The sequence below is a fragment of the Cyrtonyx montezumae genome, unplaced genomic scaffold (assembly GCF_038088225.1).
Source record: "Cyrtonyx montezumae isolate F1298 unplaced genomic scaffold, pur_monq_1.0 scaffold_10, whole genome shotgun sequence".
Classification (NCBI taxonomy): Eukaryota; Metazoa; Chordata; class Aves; order Galliformes; family Odontophoridae; genus Cyrtonyx; species Cyrtonyx montezumae.
This window is the reverse complement of record NW_027071826.1, coordinates 52,257,957-52,279,247: the sequence shown is the minus strand read 5'-3', so window position 1 is coordinate 52,279,247 and position 21,291 is coordinate 52,257,957. Positions and strand designations below refer to the sequence as shown.

General features: G+C 41.8%; 2 protein-coding genes across 2 annotated transcripts; one reads left to right on the top strand and one right to left on the bottom strand.

Moving 5' to 3' along the window:
• Positions 1 to 3,863: 3,863 nt before the first annotated feature.
• DHCR7 (7-dehydrocholesterol reductase) lies at positions 3,864 to 8,732 on the bottom strand. The gene is made up of 7 exons (XM_065755758.1): positions 8,634 to 8,732; positions 7,937 to 8,159; positions 6,847 to 6,937; positions 5,940 to 6,153; positions 5,569 to 5,773; positions 4,989 to 5,120; positions 3,864 to 4,469 (listed from the first exon to the last, which is right to left on the bottom strand). Exons 1-7 carry the CDS (start codon positions 8,726 to 8,728, stop codon positions 4,005 to 4,007), a joined length of 1,425 nt encoding a protein of 474 aa, XP_065611830.1. The 5' UTR covers positions 8,729 to 8,732; the 3' UTR covers positions 3,864 to 4,004.
• Positions 8,733 to 9,349: 617 nt separating this feature from the next.
• NADSYN1 (NAD synthetase 1) lies at positions 9,350 to 21,277 on the top strand. Its single transcript, XM_065755616.1, has 21 exons — positions 9,350 to 9,455; positions 9,532 to 9,592; positions 9,711 to 9,827; positions 10,662 to 10,715; positions 11,109 to 11,198; positions 12,089 to 12,140; positions 12,671 to 12,759; positions 13,182 to 13,299; positions 14,236 to 14,367; positions 14,490 to 14,564; positions 14,700 to 14,824; positions 14,998 to 15,046; positions 15,396 to 15,498; positions 16,157 to 16,325; positions 16,432 to 16,567; positions 17,221 to 17,327; positions 18,032 to 18,163; positions 18,594 to 18,663; positions 19,287 to 19,415; positions 20,058 to 20,234; positions 21,224 to 21,277. Exons 1-21 carry the CDS (start codon positions 9,371 to 9,373, stop codon positions 21,275 to 21,277), a joined length of 2,124 nt encoding a protein of 707 aa, XP_065611688.1. The 5' UTR covers positions 9,350 to 9,370.
• The last annotated feature ends 14 nt before the right edge of the window (positions 21,278 to 21,291 follow it).

Genomic DNA, 21,291 nt, shown 5'->3' with positions numbered 1-21,291 from the left:
AAGAAATAGTAGAGATGATGGTATATTTTGAGTAGTTCTATATATATGGGATACAAATAATACAAAAGAGAGGATGGCTCACCTTCAGGATGACAAGGCTCGCAGGGGACTCCACACGGGAGGGATCTCCAAGAAGAGATCCTTCCCTGGTGGTGGTCAGCCCTTAAATGGGGTTTGGGAGAGGTGGAGCCAGGCTCCACCCCTTCCACTCACACAGATATATCACCTTCACCTGTGGCCCCATGGCTGACTCGGTGCTCACCCCAGGTGACCAATCAGTGGTTCAGGCTGTGATCCAGCAGTTCCCATACAATGGAACTATTAAAAACCTAGACCATAAACATAAAACACTTTTTAAAAGTTTAAGGTTCCCTTGAACGGCAAATTTATTACATAATAAGTTATATATAACAGCTACATAAGTTACAATAACCCAGTCTACTTTTTAAAAAGCTTCTTTACCCATCCCATTACCACAAAGCAGATCCATACCTGTAATTTGAGGGGAAAAACAAGTGGTTCTCTCTCCCCTTTCAGGTTTTCCTTCCTGTAAGAATTGCAGCAAAAATATACAGTTCTAGTTTTGTTTTCCATCACACATCAATTTTCATGTTTAGTAAAGACAGTGCATTGTTTAAACTGGAGCATTGAGGGTCTGTGTTAAATGCAGCACGTGATCTGGACTTACACTGACAATTGAGAGCAGAAAATGCCTTGTGGCTGCCACCACGAGGCAACAACACGTACTGCTGTTGGCACCGAATAAAGCTATGACCAAACCGCACTGATTTTAATCACGGTACTTAGGCCAGTTACTGAGCTGTACAGATTATAAGAGGAGCTTAGATGTTTAAAATCTAGATGTATCACGTGTGCTTCAGTCTACCATTGAATTGCATCAACATTCTTACAAGCTGGGTTGGAATCAACTGAACTTCAGCTTCACATCAAAAGTTATAAAATAATAGACTGCCTTATGCTGAAAGGTGGAAATGAGATCTCAGCAATGCCACCCTACTGCAGTACCCTCCAGGTTGAGAAATGAGGGAAGTCCTTCCCTCAGCCACCTACAGACAGGCTGCTTACAGTCTGCAGAGGCTATCTGCTAGAAGGTTGTGATTCTGTCTTCTGTATGTATGGCACTGCAGCATGCTCAGCCTGCTGCACCCTGCTTTTGTTATTTTCCTCCCTGCAAGTGTAAAGTAAGCATATTAATATACTATGCTTTTAACTTCCTTACTACTGCTCTATGCCTTATCAGAAGTATCTACTGCATGCTCCTGCTAGCTTGAAACTAAGTTAAATCAATATCACGTTTAAAAATCTTGGCAATCTTTTAAATTTAGATTTTCCAACACTCCACTGAGACATACACTCTCTAACTTTGATAGGAAGTATTAATAGCACAGTATCAGTAAATATGAAATACCAAAACCAGAGTTCAGCTAACACACATACACCCATCCTTCAGAGCAGAACACATATTGATGTACTTCTCAGCATTCTGAAGGCAACAAAATCCAACCATGCCCAGACCACAGAACGTGGAGTATGTATCACATATGACTCTGTAGTCAATTGTCTTTCAAATGATTCAGTTTTAAAGGCTGACATCAGTCACGTGTGGCGTAGAGCACTGCTGACACACCATGTTAGCATGAGGCTTACAGAACTGGCAAATTTCGGTAATGCTTCCCCCCAAAAATTCATTTATTTATAAGAAATATAAACCTCAGTGCAATTACCACTTCCCAGCCAGATGCAAACCCCTGTATACGCACAGATCATTCTGATGCAGTCTGCCTGCCACAGAGAACAGAAATGATGCTGTGTACAGAGAGCAGGAAAGCCTGATGAGCCAGAATCTGTCATGCTTACATCAAACAGGACATGAGTTGGACCCAGCAACGGCCCCTTGCTTGTAAAACCTCGTGACTAACTCCTTCCTACCACGAGCTTAACCATCTCCCAACAAAGAATTCCCACTTGCAGCAGCCAGATAATCTGCAGGGTAAAATTCTCAACAGTGGCAGTTAATTCTCCATTAAGTAAACGGAGAAGAGTCCTTCCACATGCCAATGTAAAAGACAGACCCATGTCTGATATTAGAAGTAACATAAGTGACCCTGCAGTTTGTTGAATGCACAGTACTCTCACTACTCACAGTATTGTACTCTCTCTTCAGATTTGCTCAGTTTTATTTTTTAAATGCTGATGTCTTCACTGACCTTAATTGGGCAATTTCTTCCATTAATCATCCAGGATTTTATCAGCAAAAAGAGGGGAACACGTCATGCTGTGCAAGGCTGCCGTGATTTAGAGCTCAGATTATCTCACAATATTTAAAGAGCCTTGGCATTAACAGCATGCTGTCAGTACAATTTCCAAGGCTACTCAAGAAAAGGATATAAGTATGTCATCTCAGGCAAGTTGAGAAAAGCAACTATCCAATTACTCCAGCAAAATCTGGGTCAGCCCAAGCAGAGAGGTGCCAGCAGCTCTTGAATCCCACACTCTACCTCCCCTTCCTCTGAAACAAGCAACAAATAGTGCAAGCACCACACCTTGGTGCACTGTTAAGGTTCATCTTAACAGAGAAGTTCTTTACTCCACAGAAATGCCTTAGAATTAGAGAGCAGTAGTTGTTAGATACAGCTACTCCTAGCTCAATTTCAACACACACCAATGTATTTGACAATTAACAGCACAATGATAGAATAGACCTCAGGCCTGGAGATAGAATGGGTGCTATAATTAGGTCTCTCCACAAAGCCATCTCTCTACATGCCCATAAATCCCACCTTGAAACACAGCCCAACCTCATAATGCATTCACTTTTTAGAGTAGGAGAGGTCCTTTTGCACTTCGGAAAGCCATCCCTCCAGGAACACTGACTGCAACAGAACTAAAACACACCAACACACCACATTTGTAACTGCCACGAAGATTGGTGCACTCCACAATTCCTACAGGAAACCAGTTCCTACTTACAGTAAGAACAGTGTATTTGTGTGAACATAGCTACCAAGCTCATTATAAGCACGGTTAATATTCTGACCGCTCTTTTTATTTGTGTCCCCTCTCTGCATTCTTGAAGTTGTTCCTTGGATTGTATTCTTCAAAGAGTTCCTTTTGAATCCTGTAACTTTGAGATAGCTATTAACAAGAAATGAAACAGCTGAAAGGAAACGGAGTGTATTTTTCTTTTTACTTGTCTTTAAGCTAAGCACTTCTCAAACCATTACAAACACCAAATATGATTTTAGATAAAAACAATGGCAAACAAAGTTTTCTAATCACAGCAAAGAAGTCAATGTGTGCTCAGTGCCTTCAAAAAGTTAGTTTAGTTTCAGTATCAAGATAATAACCACTTGGTCACAGACGATGTTTCTCCAGTGCTGCAGACTAACAGAATTATTAAGCCATACCAACATACAGCCTGCACAAATAACTTGCAAGTCAGATTACACCAATCTCCTGAAATGCCAGTTTCAATATTTCCCAGGTTATCTCCTCTGAAAGCAAAAAGCATCCGTCAGAGCACTACTAACTGGAGGTTACGACTGCCACAAGCAACCATATTGTTCCTTTCCCAAAGCCATCACATCATTATTTTCCTCCTCTAATTCACCAGTAACCAGCTTCAAGTACTTGGCTGCTGTGAAGGGTGAGGCCTCCTCCCAGCACTGGAGAGATCTCAGGAGTCTGAGCACGTGCAACTTCTCTTCAATTGCAAGGAAATTCTGAGAGTAAGGAATAGTCCCAGGTAAAACAGTTCTTTTTAGAGATGTCTTTTTAGAAGGCCATTTCTGTGCCCCGTTTCATTTGAACAGCCTGCCTGCTCATAGAAGCTTGTCCCCTTGGTACATTGAGGACAGTTTCCCAGGCACCTTTAGTTCTCCAGAGAGTTGTGTCTTTTCCAACATGTTTTTGTTAGATTAATGGTGCGAAATAGCTCTTTTCATTTCAAACAACCTTCATTCCACTCAAGTTCTGCATCAGGCTTAAAACAGCCCAGGTATGAGCCGGTAGGGCACCGCAGCAGTGTAGCGCTTCCAGTCTTTCCCATACTTGCTGTAACAACGGTGCTCATCCCTAATGCAACGGTGAACTAGCAGAATAGTCATATAAACAATGTAAAAGTAAGGCAAGATGTGCTCAAACCCACAAGCCAGGCAATAGGCCAGGGAGCCCATGAGATCTCCAGTGTAGTTAAAATGGCGCGCCCACCCCCAGAACCCCGAGGTCAGCAGCTTGCTGTAGTATTTGGTCCCATCCACAGACACATAGGAGCACTCAAAGTAGTCAGGCTTCCTCCCCCATATCTTGCAGTTGCCGTTGGTACGGCGGAAGAGATCTTTCTGGTGGTTTGTCATCCTGAAGACATAATAGCCAACCAAGCCCAACGCCAAGATCCCGATGGCGTTCGCTGTGCTGAGCTGCACAGGGTGATAAACCAAATATAAACCCTGGGAGACAGAACAGAGACATTGGGTGATTTACTCAAAGAGCACTGCTCACAGGGTGCCAGGAAAGTTCTTCAACCTACAGCGACCCAGAACAGAGGAACAGGGCGAATCTTCACGTTCTCTACCTGTAATCCCATGGAATCTTTTCAGGAAATCCCACACTGTACATTTCCTTTCTTTCAACTATTGCATTTCTCAGGTTACACAAGGGAGAAACTGTGAGGATGCTGGCCAAATGGAAAAGGGGGAGGAGAACAACACAAACCAATCAATCATCCAACAGAAACGAGTACAGAAGGAGACTGAAGGGACTTAGTGACAGAAGGAGGCAGGAAAGAAAAGATGTTAATTCCACGCAGGGACAGCAGGCTCTCATACAATGCAATTATCACAGAGAGTGATGTAATAGCCAGTATTCAAGCTGTCAGGAAAGAAAATAATTACTAATCTGCTAGAGAACGCATTTCTGGAAAGCGTCTTCCCTTTTAGCCCAAACATCAGTTTTCCCCCCATCTTTACCTGCAGAGTATAGAGGTAAGGCAACCAAACGCAGTCTCCCCAGCCCAAGTACCATCCAAAATGATCGTGGCAGATATCAATGGTTTTCAAATACCAGGCTTCGTTCCAGAAGAAGTCCAAAACATAAATACCCTGAAAAAGAATAATTCCACATTAATAATGTAACCTTGTCACCTACCATTCTGATTAACAGTAGCAAACCAATCTTTCCAAGCTGCCTTGCAGTTAAGATCTCAAAACTAACCTGTGTTGTTACTTTAAACACTTCAACGATAGAGTATTAAGGGGAACATAACACACAGAGGGTGAACCAGGCTACATCTGTGGACCTAACAACAACAAGCAACCACAGCAGTATTAACCAAAACAGGTAACATCTATTCACCCTGTACTAACAGAGACACAGGATTACCCCCAGCATTCTGAATGTAAGCATCCAAAGAAGCAATCCCCAGCACATAATCACTGCAGCTCAAGCCAGAAAGAACAACGTTAAGTTCAAACCCGGAGCAGGAATTTTTCCTACTTCAATACCAGTTGATTTTCAAATTGATATCTTATTTCCCTCCTCCCAGTTTACCTGCAGGACGTTGACAAGGATCATCGAGTTGGTGACGTGACCATACAGCTCCTGTTGTTTTGCAGCATAGGAAAGGTTAATCAGGGTCCAGGCTACAATACCAGGGCGCCCATTGAAGAACAGCTTTAAATCGAACCACTTTCCTACTCGAGGGTTAAATTCAATCCCCATCATGTAGTCATAAAAGAAGTTGCCAGTGAATTTGCTAAAAAACACAATATTAGAAATTTATTTTCTGAGGCTACAACCATCACTTGACATGCACCATCCTTGGTGTTTCATGTTTGTTAAGTAAAAAAAATCTCAGTTCCACATCAGCCCTGCCACAGGTCTGATCTCCTAGTACGCTTGTATGACTAAAAAACACATACCAATCTTTGGCATTAGTAGGGAAGAAGTAGCCTTTAATCATGGCAAACGTGGAAACCACATATCCCAGGATATTGGCACACCACAGGAGAGGAATCCAATTGTCAAAAATGATGGTAGGTGAGAAGTAGTGGAAATAATAGGCATTTGCAAACCAAAGTACGTGGGTAATGATCCAAGCTTGGAGTCCATTGATTTCATACTTATTTACTACACCTAAAAGGGAAGGAAAAATATATCAGTATTACTGATAACAAATTAGTATACTTATTAATATGGACATGCACACAATACCCAGAAGCTCAACACCCCAAGGCTCATGAGAAGAACAACTCTTCTTACCAGCCTTGAACATCACCTCCCCAACCTTAAGGCACTTTTCTGACTTCCACTGTACTCTACTACAACCTCTTAGGCTAAGCTTTGTCTTCCCTCTCTTCACAGTATGGTAGATCTGCAGCCTCACCTGAGTTTGCTAAGGTTACCCTTAGCTCACATCACAAACCATGCTTGCGTTTTGCAAGTTCTCTGGGCTAAAAGAGATGTGTTTGCAGCATCAGATACAAGCAATAGTCAGCTGCTGATTTGCAATTTTGCTGCTTACAACCAGTATTTTTCTACTGCTGCTATATTACTTGCTGTATTTTCTTCAGATATGAATCACCTAATTGCACAACTAATAGTTTTACTAGCAGTAAGAGACAAATTCTCCAACCTATTCTACCTATTCTGAAGGAAGATGAAAGCTCATTTAATTGATTACCTGAAATAAATAATTTCACTCTGCTTATAGTTATGTTCAAGTTTCCTCCACATACAAACAGACTATTACAGATGAAATATTCTTTCTGGATGGTGGCACTTCTGCATGAGCGTGTTACTTACAGCATATTCTGAGGAAAAACTTACCAGCAGGAGTGACAGCACCTTCCTGAACACCTCCCACATACCCAGGAAGGAACTTGTGGCAGAAGTCAGGAACAAAAGCATACAAAATCACCTAGAAGTGACAGAACATATTAACAGTAAAAAAAAGGACAAGACAAAAACCCCCAAATGCTGTTTCACGCACATAAGAAAGTGTAACCCTCACTAGTTTCAATTGAACACTAAATCAACAAACACTTTGCTGCTGTGATTTTAGACTGAAAAAATGTCCCAACTACTAAACAGTTTTACATATGCGCTTCATACATGGTTATAGCCCTCTTTCAGTAGAGCAGAAGAACTGCTGCTAACTAGATTTGGATAATCATCCTTTAATTTAACCTGTTGTAAATAAGTCACTTTCTAATTTAGTACAATAGTAGTAGTTTACCAAGCTCAAGGATCATAAATTTATAATAGGATGGAAAATACCACAATAATAAAAGGTTTACAAATTCTTTAACTACAACAAACCAAAAACACAGCAGCCACAGAAACGAAGGAAGAGAGCTATTCACCTTTAGAAAACCTCAAGTAGGCAGGAAGCTCCAGCAAAAGACCCCCTCACTATCACTGCCAACCCTTAAATGAGGGCTGGGAAGGGATGGATCCTGGCTCCACTCCTTCCCGTCACTCAGGTACATCGCATACCCCTGAGCTCTCCTGGTTGGCCCTGCTTTCCCACCAGGTGCTCTATCACAGGTTCAGTTCCTGATGTAACATTTCCACTACAAGAATATTTTATAAAGAAGTTGTATTTCATGAGGAAGTGTACTTCAACAGTCTGTCTGTAAAAAACCATACTACTTCCACAAGTACTTGGATATATTTACTGTGTATCAATTCAAATAACAGTATTTTTGCTATAGGGTTGTTTTATCTTAATGAACCACATAATCTCTGATTCTTGTAAATAAAATTCAATCAAGGCAGCTGAGTTTATATTTGTGTAAAATAGTTTATCACAGAGCACCTGCAGGAACAAGCAACACTGGGATTCATTATCTTCCATGTAAATTAATGAAAGAGCTGTTTTAAACCACAGCCACGAGCTCACAATTCAGTAACACACCTGGAAAGCAACCCAAGCAGCATAGATGCCAACAGCCGTGTAAGTCAGCGCAGGGGTTTTGTTCCAGATGTCAGACAGGTGTTGATTCCCCGAGAGCAAGTTGATGACTGGATTGGTCAGAGAGCACTGGTACTGGTCGCAGGACATGATGAAGTAATACACAATAAGCGGTGCGAATGTGAGCAGGAAAAGAATGCTTGCCAAGGAAAACCAGTCTACCTCCCTGTAACCAAAAACAGAACTTTACTTTTGCCCAGCTTTCAGTTCAGGCTTATTTTGTTCAGTGTTTTTTCTAGACTAACCAACTGAAAATGAAAAATAATTTTAGGACACAGCATGTTTGTTTGGATCAAACAGCTACAGGAAATTTAGCATTACCTACTCCACCACAAACTGTTACAAACCTGTGTTCTTCACAGCAACAGAATTGCTAATACCTCCCCTCCAAAAAGCATGCTGCTATTGCAGCCTTCACATTTTACCAGTGACAGTCACAGGTTTAACTGCTAAAGGGCAACAGGAATATTATGCAAAGCTTGGAAGCACAGACTTAGGCAGCCAGAAGCTGAATGTGCTGCAGCACCAGTGTGGTAGCAACCCATACAAACAGCCGTGGCTGATTGTTCCCAGCTGAGGGATGGTTCCCAGCTGAGTTGTGTTAACGCTTGCACTGCCATAAGGCAAGGTGTGCTCTCACCATGCTCTTCCCCACTGCGCTGGAGGGGCCTGAGCACCGTTTCGGCTGCTCTTGTGATTTCTTTCTTCATGTTTTTTCTCCCGCTGGGCTGTCATGGCGTTCTCTGTGGAAGAAAGCACTCAGCGTTAAGTCCAGCTCGCTCTCAGGGTGTTTTTTTTCAGCTGTATGCGTTATTAGAAACGCTTACAAAGCCTTCAACGACAAGAAGCCTGGGAGGAAAGACGGGAATGAAAACATACTCGGGGGTTGGACTACACGATCTCCAGAGGTACCTTCCAAGCCGTACAATTCTGTAATATTTCCTAAATCCTTACGCCCTAGCCTGACCCCGACCCTCACTCCGTGCTTCCTAATGTCGGCCCTGACTGCCGATCCACTTACCTCAATCTGCAGTTTGCTTGTACGCTGCTGTAACTCCAAATCTCCACACCACCACCGCCCCTCTCACCACCGCTCCTCAGAGCGCCGCTCCTCGGCCCCGCCCCCTGCAGCCAATTCGACCAATCCGCGCCGCGCTCCTCCCTCTCCGCGCCGCGCTCCTCCCTCTCCGCGCCGTCTCATTGGTTGAGCGCGCTCAACCCATGGGCTGAGGCGGTGGGGCGGCCCTGGGGGCGGGAACCCAGCCGCCGCCGCACCGCCCGTCAGCTCGCCCCGGAAGTAACTGTGGGCCGCCCCGGAAATAAGCGCGGCCGCCCCGAAAGCGTACGGCTGCCTGGTTCCGGCGCTGTGGGGCTGCTATGGGTCGTGCTGTGACCGTGGCTGCTTGCGCTCTTAATCAGTGGGCTCTGGATTTTGAGGGCAACGCCGAGAGGATCCTCCGAAGTGAGTGTGGCGACGGTGGGCCCGGGTGGGCTGGGATTTCGTGTCTGCGTTGCTGCTCAAACTGTGTGTTTTTCAGGTATTAGCATCGCTAAGAGCAGAGGAGCTAGATACCGGCTCGGCCCAGAGCTCGAGATTTGGTAAGGGCCCGTGGGTTATTTGTTATGAGTTGTGCATATGGTGAGGTGTTTCTGTGGGGAAGTTTTGATCCCGTGGCTGCTGTGCTGTTCCTGAATCTTGGCTTTCTTTTCTCTACAGTGGTTATGGCTGTGCAGATCACTACTATGAATCCGACACACTCCTGCACTCGTTTCAAGTGCTGGCGAAGCTCTTGGAGTCTGCGGCCACTCAGGATATTATCTGTGACGTGGGAATGTAAGTGCAAAGTGCCTAGCTGTAGTTAGGATGGGAGGTCGAGCCTTCTAAGAGTGAGCAGGTACTTTTTTGGGTAGTCAGGGCAGTTCCCCAAACTTGGAAGCATGTCTTAGCAGTTACGGTACTTCCCACTCTGGTTTCTGTGAAAAGGACTGAATATACTGAAGACTTTTTTCCTGGAGTGTGAGATTCCTGGTAGCTGTACTCTTTGAGAAAATAGAATAACTATTTTTTGAGTATGTAAATTACTGGAACTCACTGCTATGGGTAAGCATTTGGGTAAGCCCTTGTATTATGTGCAAGACAGCAGGTTCTATAAGCTCATGTAACTGGCTTTAAGCGTCAGCATACATGTATGCCATCATCACCAGAACCATTGTGAATCATGTGCTGAGAGCAAGTTGTGGTAAACTGTAGTCATAAAGTTAACATGTGTTAAAGTATGTGTTTGTTGGCATCTATGTAAAGAAAAATATGCTACCTCACTTCAAAGTAGCCTAGCAGTACTGGAGGAAGTCAAGCCTGGTTAAGCTAGGCCAGCCTATGGCATGGTTATGGTCTGTGTTTCTTAGGTATACTGGTGGTCTGGTGCCAGTGGGGTACATCTGTGACTGAGGAAAAGGTCCAGTAAATAAATTTTTTGGAAGTATTAGAAGTTAAAATTTCATACGTTATTATTTTTAATTCCTTTTAATGACTGAATGTTCAAGTTTTATCTTAACAATTCTTGCGCAGCAGAGTAGATTCTGTAGTGGAGCTCTTAGTTTTTATATTTCTTTGAACATTGAATTTAATGAGCTTAGCCACTGGTAATTTTTCTCCTTACCTTTGCAGGCCCCTTATGCACAGAAATGTTCGCTACAATTGCCGAGTGATCTTTCTAAATAAGTAAGTAGTTCCTTCTTTTTTTCACAATGCAAAGCAGGAGGGTATCCTTTCAGAAACCTGTTTGGGCTCCCAGCAGGATTCTTCTGCCCAATCTAAGGGGCTGTAGTTGTTTTTCTGTCCGCTGAATTTTAGAGAACTTAACATTTTCCATTTGTTCGCTTTCCTTTCCAACTCTGTGTAAGCTAGACTTCCGCTGCATTCTGAAAGACCCTTTGGAGAGCCTGGAAATGTTCAGTCAGAAGCCTTTTCAAAAGGTTGTTTGTAACAGTTGTTTACTGTACATCATATTAAAAAAAATGAGTGTCTTGATTTTCGTTAGCGTTCTTGGTTTTGTCTTATTTATTTGCACAGCAGATCTTAATTCACCCTTTCTGTTTTATTTTTTCTTTCAAGAAAAATTCTTTTGATTAGACCGAAAATGTCATTGGCAAATGCAGGAAACTATAGAGAGCTTCGATGGTTTACCCCGTGGAACAAAGCGAGGTGAGTTGGCTGATGTTAAGTGGTGTTTAAAAAGCAGAGCTTGCCATTTGCACTTGCAGCAGGAGGAATAAAGTCTCTATTGCAACATATCAGTGCAGCTACACCGTGATAAGCAAGTCAGAATAATTAGAGCTGCATAATTACAGCTCAGTTAAGCTTGTTAAACGTAATCAAACTCTGAATTAGTAAGCTTGAAGGAAAAGTGTGGCTGTATGATTTTGCCTCTGCATAGTGTCATCGCTTTCCTTTGGTATGCTTTCTAGCTTGATGCAGTTTGGGATTGGAGGAGCCCCTTAGAGTCTGTTCTCTTAAATACCAGTCAGTTCTGGGTAAGTTCCCAGTTGCTCATGCAGAGACACTGCAAAAAGATAAAGATTTATTGTATGTTTGACGTTTGTGTATTTTTTGCTGGGTCTAGTTAATAATTAGAAGGGAGTAAGCCTGAAAACTGTGCAGAGGTTATTGTCATTGCAGTGCATCCTCTTCCCTGTTGGAAGGCTGACACAATTTTTTGTTAGCTCTCTTTAAGGATTGTTCATGCCTATTTCTCTGTAAAATCAGGCTGCTTGTAAAGGTATCTCACTGAAGAAGTTCATCTCAGGCTGTAGCCTGAGTGTGTTTTGATTGAACACCTGATTATTCACTGAAAAATGCAGATACAAATAGTAAGAAGCCAAAAATAAGCAACCTAGTGCAATTACAAAAACATAAGCTTGTAATATTTGTTTTCTCATTGTTTATCATGTGTTTCTGAAACCTTCCTGGAAAATGTGAAGGTCTTTATTTTCTTTTTCAACATACAGAGAGTCCTGTGCAAATGAAGTGCAATTTCTTTAATCACCGTTATGATTTGTATAACTATGTATTCACAGTTTATAAACCTTCCTTAGGCATGTAGAGGACTATCTTCTACCAGGAATAATTCAGGAAGTTACAGGACAGGTAAGTTTTTTAATAGATTCTTATTAACTTTTAAGGTTCAGCAATCTAAATGCTGAGAATCTGTGACATAAAGTGGTAGAATGCACACTCCTTATATCCAGTGGTTTCAGTGATGGTTGCCAGACTAATTTAACTTACCTTATGTAAGTATTTAGTAGCAAATTGAGTAACTCTTAAATTTGCCTCAGGTTACTTCTTCCTAAAGCATAAACATGATTCATAGCACTAGATAATCTCTCTACTGTAGAACATTTAACTCAAAAACAGTTGTTCTAACCTGAAGTGAAGCACTTGACCTGAATGACACTGAAATTTTAGCATGGAATATAGACTATAACTCACACACATGCAGCTCAGAGTTGTTCACTTTTTGCTTAAACTTGTCAAAAAATAAAGTCCTTTTGATTGGTAATTTGTCATTGTACAGAAGTTAGTATTCAGTTCCGTTCTGACTTTGCTGGATTACTTTTATGAATTGTATTCCATTCCATGGAAATAAAGGTGTTCTTGTGTTTGTTTTTTTTCCTCAGGACACTGTTCCTTTTGGGGATGCAGTGCTAGCAACCACAGATACCTGTTTAGGAACAGAAATATGTGAAGAGCTCTGGGCGCCGAACAGGTAAAGGAGAAAAAATGCAGCATAAACCGAAACATACTTTGGAACTGGTATAAAGACATATTTTTCTAGAAATTAGCTCAGTATTCCTCTACGTAGTGCATCTTCCAGAAAGTGCCAGGAAGCTTAAATATAATAAGGAGCAAAAAATATATTGTGGGTAAGGTTGCAGTAAAGGGGGTCAAACTTATTGGTGCTGCTTGTCTTTATATATAAAATTTTCATCCATGTAAACCCTTTCCTTACATCTGCAGAATGTGTGGCATTTTATAGATGAAGATGCTGTGACTTTTTGTGTGAGCTGAGACAGACTGTCAGTGATGTGTGTTTTTTAAACTGAGTGGCTTTGAATGGTACCTGTGATGTTACCAGCTACGGCGGGATTGCTAGCTGCTTTTTTGTTTCTCTGCCTGTTACTCTGCTAGCCCACATATTGAAATGGGACTTGATGGTGTGGAAATTTTCACCAACTCTTCTGGGAGTCACCACGTGCTGCGGAAGGCTCATACCCGTGTGGATTTGGTGAATTCTGCCACAGCAAAGGTACCTTCAAGAATGGAGGGTGGGGTAATAGAGCATCTTATTGTGCACTTGTTTTCTCTCCAGGGCAGTCTCTTCTCTCATGAGCTCAGTGGCTATGGTGGACCTCGTTAGTTCCTTTATTGTTTTTCTCTTATTTTATCCTGAAATTACCTCCTCTGATTGAATCAGCTGCTGGGCTACTGTACTGCTTCCAGGAGTCCTACGATGTGTTATGCTCTAACGTGAAGCATTGTACTGGTTTTACCTGAGGCTGTTGGATGCAAGTGATGTTGAATCCACTGCCTGTGGAGAAACAGCCAGTTTGGGGGGCTTCTAAGAGCACGTTCTGCGTAAAGGACAAACTACCTGTGGCTGTGCTTGCTCTCTGCAGTCATCTGAGCTGAAGTAGCCTCCCTTCTCGTGCTTTGTGTAGTGAAGTGACAGCTCATTGCCAGCTTCTAATTCAAAGAAGGAGAAAGCTGTTTTGTTCCTAGACAAAAATTAATAAGTGTCTGTTGCACTATGTCAGGAGTTTATTTTTTACAGCAACTTTGTCACAATTTAACATTTTGGTTCTGTTTAGCAGTATCTGTTCTGTACTCGGATATCCAACCACAGCTTCTGTCATTGTTTTCCCCCTTTCCTCAATCTCTTTATGAGCCTAGCATTTCAATTTTGCAGAGTAGCCCTCTCTATTTGGGCTTAGTGAATGACTCTTCAGCTAATAACAAAAGAATTTTAACAGCAAGGAAGGAATAGAGCTCATTTTTTATTACATACCCTTGTGTTATTATTAGTTCATGTTGTGTGTAGTGTGTGAAGTCAAAGCCCTGAACCTTTCATAACTTAAAGACAGAGTGTGAAAAGGACTCAGACATTTTGTCTTTTAATGTAACCAGGTACTGAAGTCACTATATCCTGAAAAACTATTTGTCTGCTTGTTTGTTTCCTTCCCAGAATGGTGGAATATATATTCTGTCTAACCAGAAAGGTTGTGATGGCGATCGTCTGTATTATGATGGTTGTGCCATGATTTCTATGAATGGAGACACAGTAGCACAAGGATCTCAATTTTCACTGGACGATGTGGTAATCCATTCAGCCCATAATTATTTGTTTTGTAGTGCAAGTAATTGAACTGAATCAGAGATCCCTTTTAAAAGGGAGCATAAAGCAAGAAGTCACGTGTTTTTCCTTCGCCAATATTTTAGGAGGTGTTGGTTGCCACACTGGACTTGGAAGATGTTCGCAGTTACAGAGCAGAGATCTCATCTCGTAACTTGGCAGTAAGAATTCTTTATGGAGGTTGTTATTAAACTCTAGCAAGTTGGAATAGTTACCACAGCGTTTTATGGATCTACAGTTCTGTAGGCATATCTTACATTAAAATATCTCTTTGACTCTTCTGTACTATTGCTTAGGCAAGTAAAGTGAATCCCTTTCCCAGGATAAAAGTGAACTTTGCTCTGTCGTGTTCTGATGATCTAGCTGTGCCCATCTGTGTGCCAATCCAGTGGAGGCATCATAGTCCTGAGGAGGAGATCTGGTAAGTACATAGCTATCAAGCAACAGGTTCTATTTTTATAACAATTTAAAACTCATGGAGATGAACGCGATATCTCTATGTTTAAGAAAGTATCTAATTGGAAGAATAGAAAGTTGACTTGCTCAGATCTCATCCTATAACCCTCATGAACTGAGCGTGTTCTGTGATTTCAGCCTTGGCCCCGCATGTTGGCTCTGGGACTATTTAAGGCGCAGCAAACAGGTGAGAACTGCTTTTTGTTCTTACCACACACACCACCTTGTGTGTTACACAGCTTGCTAGCCTGCCCTGCTGTTAATGCAGGCTGACACTGTTAGTCTAAGGTACAAAGTTAGAGCTCACTGGTAGTTCTTTCAGACTTAAAATACGTAGGTGGGGCAGGACTTAAATATGCTTTTTGGACCTTTTCCTTTGGAGTTATGCTTTCTCTGAAAGCTATAGTCAAATATAAGGAAGGGGATTTTTTTCTCATGAGTGGCTTGTGTCTCATTCCTTGACTAGAGAGTGTTTCTGAGGTAAAACACATTTTTCTAATTTTGTGTTTTTGGAACTTCTTAACTTTGTTTTCAAGGCAGGATTTCTTCTACCTCTTAGTGGTGGGATTGACAGCTCTGCTACAGCTTGCATAGTATACTCCATGTGCTACCAGGTTTGCTTGGCAGTCAAGAATGGAAGTAAGTAGATATGCATGTCTAGTTAACAATATCCATTAGTATAAGTTGGGTGCAATGGGTGCAATAGGTGCAAGAGTTAATTAATGATAAACTCTTGTCCCATTGGTTTAATGAAACCCCTTACATCTCTCCAGAAATTGCAGCAAAAACTTAAGTTCGGATTTCAAGTTCTATAAGCTGTCTTCCTAGATTATGTTTTGGGTTTAAAGCTGCTTATGATACAGACCAGTTTCTGTCTAAGGAATGTTGGCTGATGTCGTTTAGGGATTTTAGTTTATCATGAAACTTACTTCCTGTTAAATTCAGTGCTGTGAAACGTAGTCAAGCATGATTCAAGCTCTTCAAGCTGGCCTTAATTAGCCCACTTAGCTAGTCCTTTGTGGGTGTGGAGTCATGTTTTCTGTGGAGCTTCTTTAGGGCACAGAACAAAGGGATTTAGTATTTCCACTTTTGAAATTAGGAGCTAGCTCAGTAATGCTTTTTTTTTTTTGAGTCTAAAAATATGCTAACATGCTTGCAGAGTTAGATTAGTTTGATGAAGTTACCCTGTGAGGGGCAGTGTAAAATTTAAGTGGAGGACAATAAACCAAGTGTTTTCATACACAGGGTAGCAAGAGCACAGCAATTTCTACTTCTGTTTTATTTACTTTGTCCTCAGATGCAGAGGTGCTGGCTGATGCACGCAGGGTTGTGCATGATGAGACCTATGTCCCTGAGGATCCTCGAGAATTTTGCAAGCGTGTCTTTACCACTTGCTATATGGCTAGTGAGAACTCCTCCCAGGAAACCCACAGCAGGGCTCAACTTCTGGCTGAGCAAATAGGCAGGTAGAGATTAGGACCATCGCTTCCCATGTTTTTTTTTATTAAACCGAATGCTTTTTATGTAGTCAGACTGTACTAGTTGAGTCACTTTTGCTTAAATCTTTCTCAGCTATCACATCAATCTGAACATAGATGCGGCTGTGAAAGCTATTGTGGGAATTTTCAGCGTGGTCACAGGTCGAACTCCCTGTTTTTCTGTCTATGGAGGGAGCAGCAGAGAAAATCTGGCACTGCAGAATGTGCAGGTGTGTTTCACGTAGGCTGAATCCGGGTCAGGCCCTTTGAAGTATGACAGAATGGTAAGAGCAGCACTGGGGCCCTTCCTTTGAATTGCTGTGAAGATCTAACTCTGTGTTGTGTGCTGCTGAGGGTTCATTGGTTATTTTGGGTTTTTCTTCTAAGCTTTTCTTCCCCTGCTACTATCAAACTCCATAAGGAAACATTGAATCTTGTACCAGCTTGTTTGACAGCAGTTTAGTGACATGTCTGAGCATTACTGCTTCCCTTGGAAGAAGGGATTTTTAGAGTGGGGGCAGAAACAGTTTTAGAGCTCTCATGTAATAGAAAGTTTCCTTTCTTACTAGATAAGAGGACATGTTAGGTGGTTTACCTGCATATTTCACCTTTCACGGATCCTTATCAATGCATGTAGGAGACTGAGAAGTGTCAAAACTCCCAGTTCTACAACTCAGTGTAAAATAAACTTCCCTAGACATGCAAGTCTGTGGCAGTAGCAGACACTGAACGTAGCTTTCTCAAGTGTGTGTTCAGCATCTCCTCCTTGTCCTTACAGTAACAGCCTTCTCACATCTTGTTCTTTGTGAATTTGTTTAGGGAATTGCTAACCATATCTAATGAGATACTGCTTTTAAAGATAAAGTTTCATTTTGTTTTGTAGGCTCGAGTAAGAATGGTCCTTGCCTACCTGTTTGCTCAGCTGGCACTTTGGACTCGTGGGATGCCAGGGGGGCTTCTGGTGCTAGGATCAGCCAATGTGGATGAAAGGTTAATAAAAGCTACAAATCTAAAGCCAAGTGAACTGGGAACAAGTCAGTGCTGTTCTTTAATGCCACCAAATACCAGTGCATTGGGACTTGTATGCTGTACAGAAGAGGCTTAAAGATACTGATAGCAGTGAAATTGGTTAACTATTACCATCAGAATGGCAAAATTCTTTATTTATCAAACGCTTAAGATGGAAGTATTTTAGTTTTCCAAGCAGCAGCTGTTATTTCTTGAGCAGTTTCAGTGGAGCTTACCTATGCAGTTCCCAGGCTAGCTTTCCAGCCCATTTGTTATGTTTTCAATTACACTATTAGGAATTACGCTGTGAACTTTGAGTTAAGATAGATGTTGGGAATCTGGAGTATTGCATTTAGAGCTGGCTTTTGGGAGGTAAAGATTGTGGCACTGATAACATGAAAAGGTTGGAAGGTAGTGTGTATTGATTCTGTGGGAAGTTGGGTTTGTTTTTCATTGGCCAGGACAGTGTTGTAACTTGTGTTGCGCTAGGCATGCTGTTACAGCCTGGCAGTGCTTCCTAGTTCACAATATCACCTTACCTCTAGCATAGCTCTGTTTTAGACAAATGCCTCTTTGTCCCACATGCTAGCAATATGCACATGGCTTTATACCACATACATGATCTACCTAATAGAAACTATTATTGTGCTGATGTTACATCATTGGCATATAAAACTTCTGCACAGTCTTCGAGGTTACCTGACAAAGTATGATTGCTCAAGTGCTGATATCAATCCCATCGGTGGAATCAGCAAGACTGATTTGAAGAGCTTCATACAGTATTGTATTGAGAACTTCCAGCTCACAGCCCTCAGGAGGTGAGTAGTGAAGTGGTGATGCTTGGTGTCTGAATTTGCGTGCTGCTTTGTGTGGGTTGGTTTGTTTTTCTTCTTAGATAACTGAGCTGCAGTAACATTGCAAAAGTCTTCTGCCTCTCCCTTTTGTTTTCAAATGATTGTGTATAATTATACAAGAGCAATCTAAATGGCTGATGGTTGCTAATAGCAGCAGCTTTAGGAGTGGCTGATTGAGAGAACTTGTGTTAGTGCCAATGAGGAAATGTTTTGAACAGGTAATTCATGCTTTTGGCATGAATGTGGCTCCTTAAACCTGGGGCAGCTTGCAAGTAACTCTTTCTTGCAGATTATGCCCTACAAAAGTTTTGGGTGAAGCATTGGATTTTTAGCAAACCAAACAGTTTGTGCTAATGAGACTGGATAGTTTTTTGTTTTCCTTCTTCTCTTACAGTATTATGGCAGCTCCACCTACAGCAGAACTGGAGCCCCTGGTGGATGGACAAGTGTCTCAAACTGATGAGGTAATAGGCAGTGACTTAGAAACACTCCGGTGAGCTCTATCCCCACACTTGCTTTCTGTCCAATCGCTGTTTGCTGTTGTGTGTCTGTGCTTATCATTAAGTGTGTAAGAAGTGTCTTGAAGCTACTGACAAGGCTCGGTGTCTTGCACCAGTGTTGCCAACAGTCTGTCAAACAGCAAATCACATATTTGTTCTTTTTTGTTTTGAATGACTTTATATGTCAAGCACTTAAAGGATGGCTGTTCTGAAACTGCACATTGGAAACATTTCAGAGTTTTAACTCCAAAAGTGCCTCTCAGTGCCCTTCAGTTGCAGAAGTGACTGGTGCTTAATCCCTGGCTTCTTATCCCTATCCCCTCTTTCTTGTTCTCTACATACATAAGGGAGACAGACCTTTCTCTGGAAGGACATATTCTTTGTAGCCAAATGAAATGTATTCATTGAAGGATCTGAGATCTCATATTTCGGAGATCTCAGTTCTTCCACTTGTAGTACTGATTTTCTGTTCGTCTTTCTGAGCACTGAGAAGTTCATTTTGGAACATCTTTGATTTATTATTTGTAACTGCTCATAAAACTGCTAACTGTAATTTAAGCAATTTCTTTTCCTGTGTGTGATTTCAGGCAGATATGGGGATGACATATGCAGAGCTCTCCATCTATGGTAAATTAAGGAAGATTGCTAAGGCTGGACCATATAGTATGTTTTGTAAGCTCATTAATTTGTGGAAGGAGATTTGTACTCCAAGAGAGGTAATACACCAAATAAATCATTTAATGCCTTTGCCAAAATATTCTGTTCAGAGAATGGTCAAATGAAGTTCCTTTCACTTGAAAGAGATGGTTTAATCATTCTCCTGTATTTAGAGAGATTCTACAGTTGTAACAGAATATGCTGGAAGAGCTTGTATTGATCTCTTAACGTGGCTTTTGTATATGTTAGAATTGGCTAGAACAGCATTTGGGGAACTGAAAATAATTGCTACAGAACTGTAACTTCAGGAGAAAGTGATTCCCTGGAATGTATATGGCAATTGCTCTTGTAGCTTTTGGGTTATGTGTTTTGGAAGCCATTCTGTTCTTTGGCATACAGGAGAATGCTCACTCGGTCACCTGAATCTCAGAGGCTAGTGCTTACTGTTAGATTTCCTGCAGGGCCCTTCCCTGTTGGTAAATGTCGGGCAGAGAGACCAGGGTGATCTGAAAATAGCCTAAAATGCCTCTACCTGAAAGAATCTTACCACAGTGATTTGTAGTGGTAGGAAACTTAAGTGTTAGTGGTGGAAAATGGATGTGTGAAAGCTAGAATGCAGTGTTCTAAAATGCTGTTCTCATCTATAATAGTAAATTAAAAGGAGGCTTGGCTGATTGAAAGCTATATTCCTTGTACACTAGGTGGCATCGAAGGTAAAGCATTTCTTCAGGATGTATTCAGTGAATAGGCATAAAATGACCACCCTCACTCCTTCCTACCATGCTGAAAACTACAGCCCAGATGACAACAGATTTGACCTGAGGCCTTTCCTTTATAACACCACCTGGTCCTGGCAATTTAGGTGTATAGATAACCAGGTAAACATCCTCTGCTTCTTGTATGGCTTTATGCAAAGCTCTCTAAGGGAGGAGACCTCAGTTCCTGTGAACATTCCCTGCCTGCTCTTTTGCACTTCAGCTGTTTTTAAGGACGTGTTTATGTACAGAATAAAACACTGATTAACATATGAACTAGTTGCTGAGAATTACCAGTCACATTTGGGGGAATAATCTGTTATTTGGGCAGCAGTAACTTGAAGTGGTAACAGTTCCTAACAGATGGCTTTCTGCAAGGCTGGAAGATGACTTGCAGTAATGAGTCAAATCTGCAATAACCAATAATGGGAGTTGTCAGAGTTCCTACTCACACATACTCAGCTAATCACTCATGGACAATGCCTTACTAATAATTGAGGTTAAGCTCCAGGACCTGCACTTAAGGCTTGCTGGTTTGTTTGTTTTTTTTCCGTTGGGTTGAGGGCATTTTGAACTGTTGAGAATAACTGTTGGAGCTGCATTGGTGCTCTTTGCAGCTTCTGGTTTTGCATTGTGGCTGACGTAAGGATGTACAGCCAGAGCATATGCTTCTCATAGCCAAAATGTTCACTGCTGCCTTAGTAGCTGCTGTCATTTGACTGAACAATATCTTAGCTCATAAGAAAGCTGGCCTGACCATTCTCCAAGGATTAGCTAGCTGCAATGTTTCCTGCTTCTTCCAGTGCTTACTGATCATACCATAATGATAAGCACATTTGGTGAAACAGAAATGTTGGCCAAGCTGAGTGTCTGTGTGACCATTTCATGACCAGTAACAGATGATGAGGAGAGATTTACAGTTTGGCTTTCCTGCCTTTATACTGTAGGAACATAAAACTGGGCTTTGTAGAGCCAAGGATGCCATGCCCCCCTGTGCTGTTGCCATTGGGGTTTCTTCCCCGAGTTTGTGCAGCCTCTTCTGAAGCTGTTTGTGCTGTTAATTGTGACAGTAAATGAGCTGAAGATGAACTCTGTTTCTTTCTATCTTGCAGGTGTCATGTCTAGAAAAAAAGGAAGGAATATCAACAGCTGAAGATGTAGACTGATTTGCTTTCTTGTT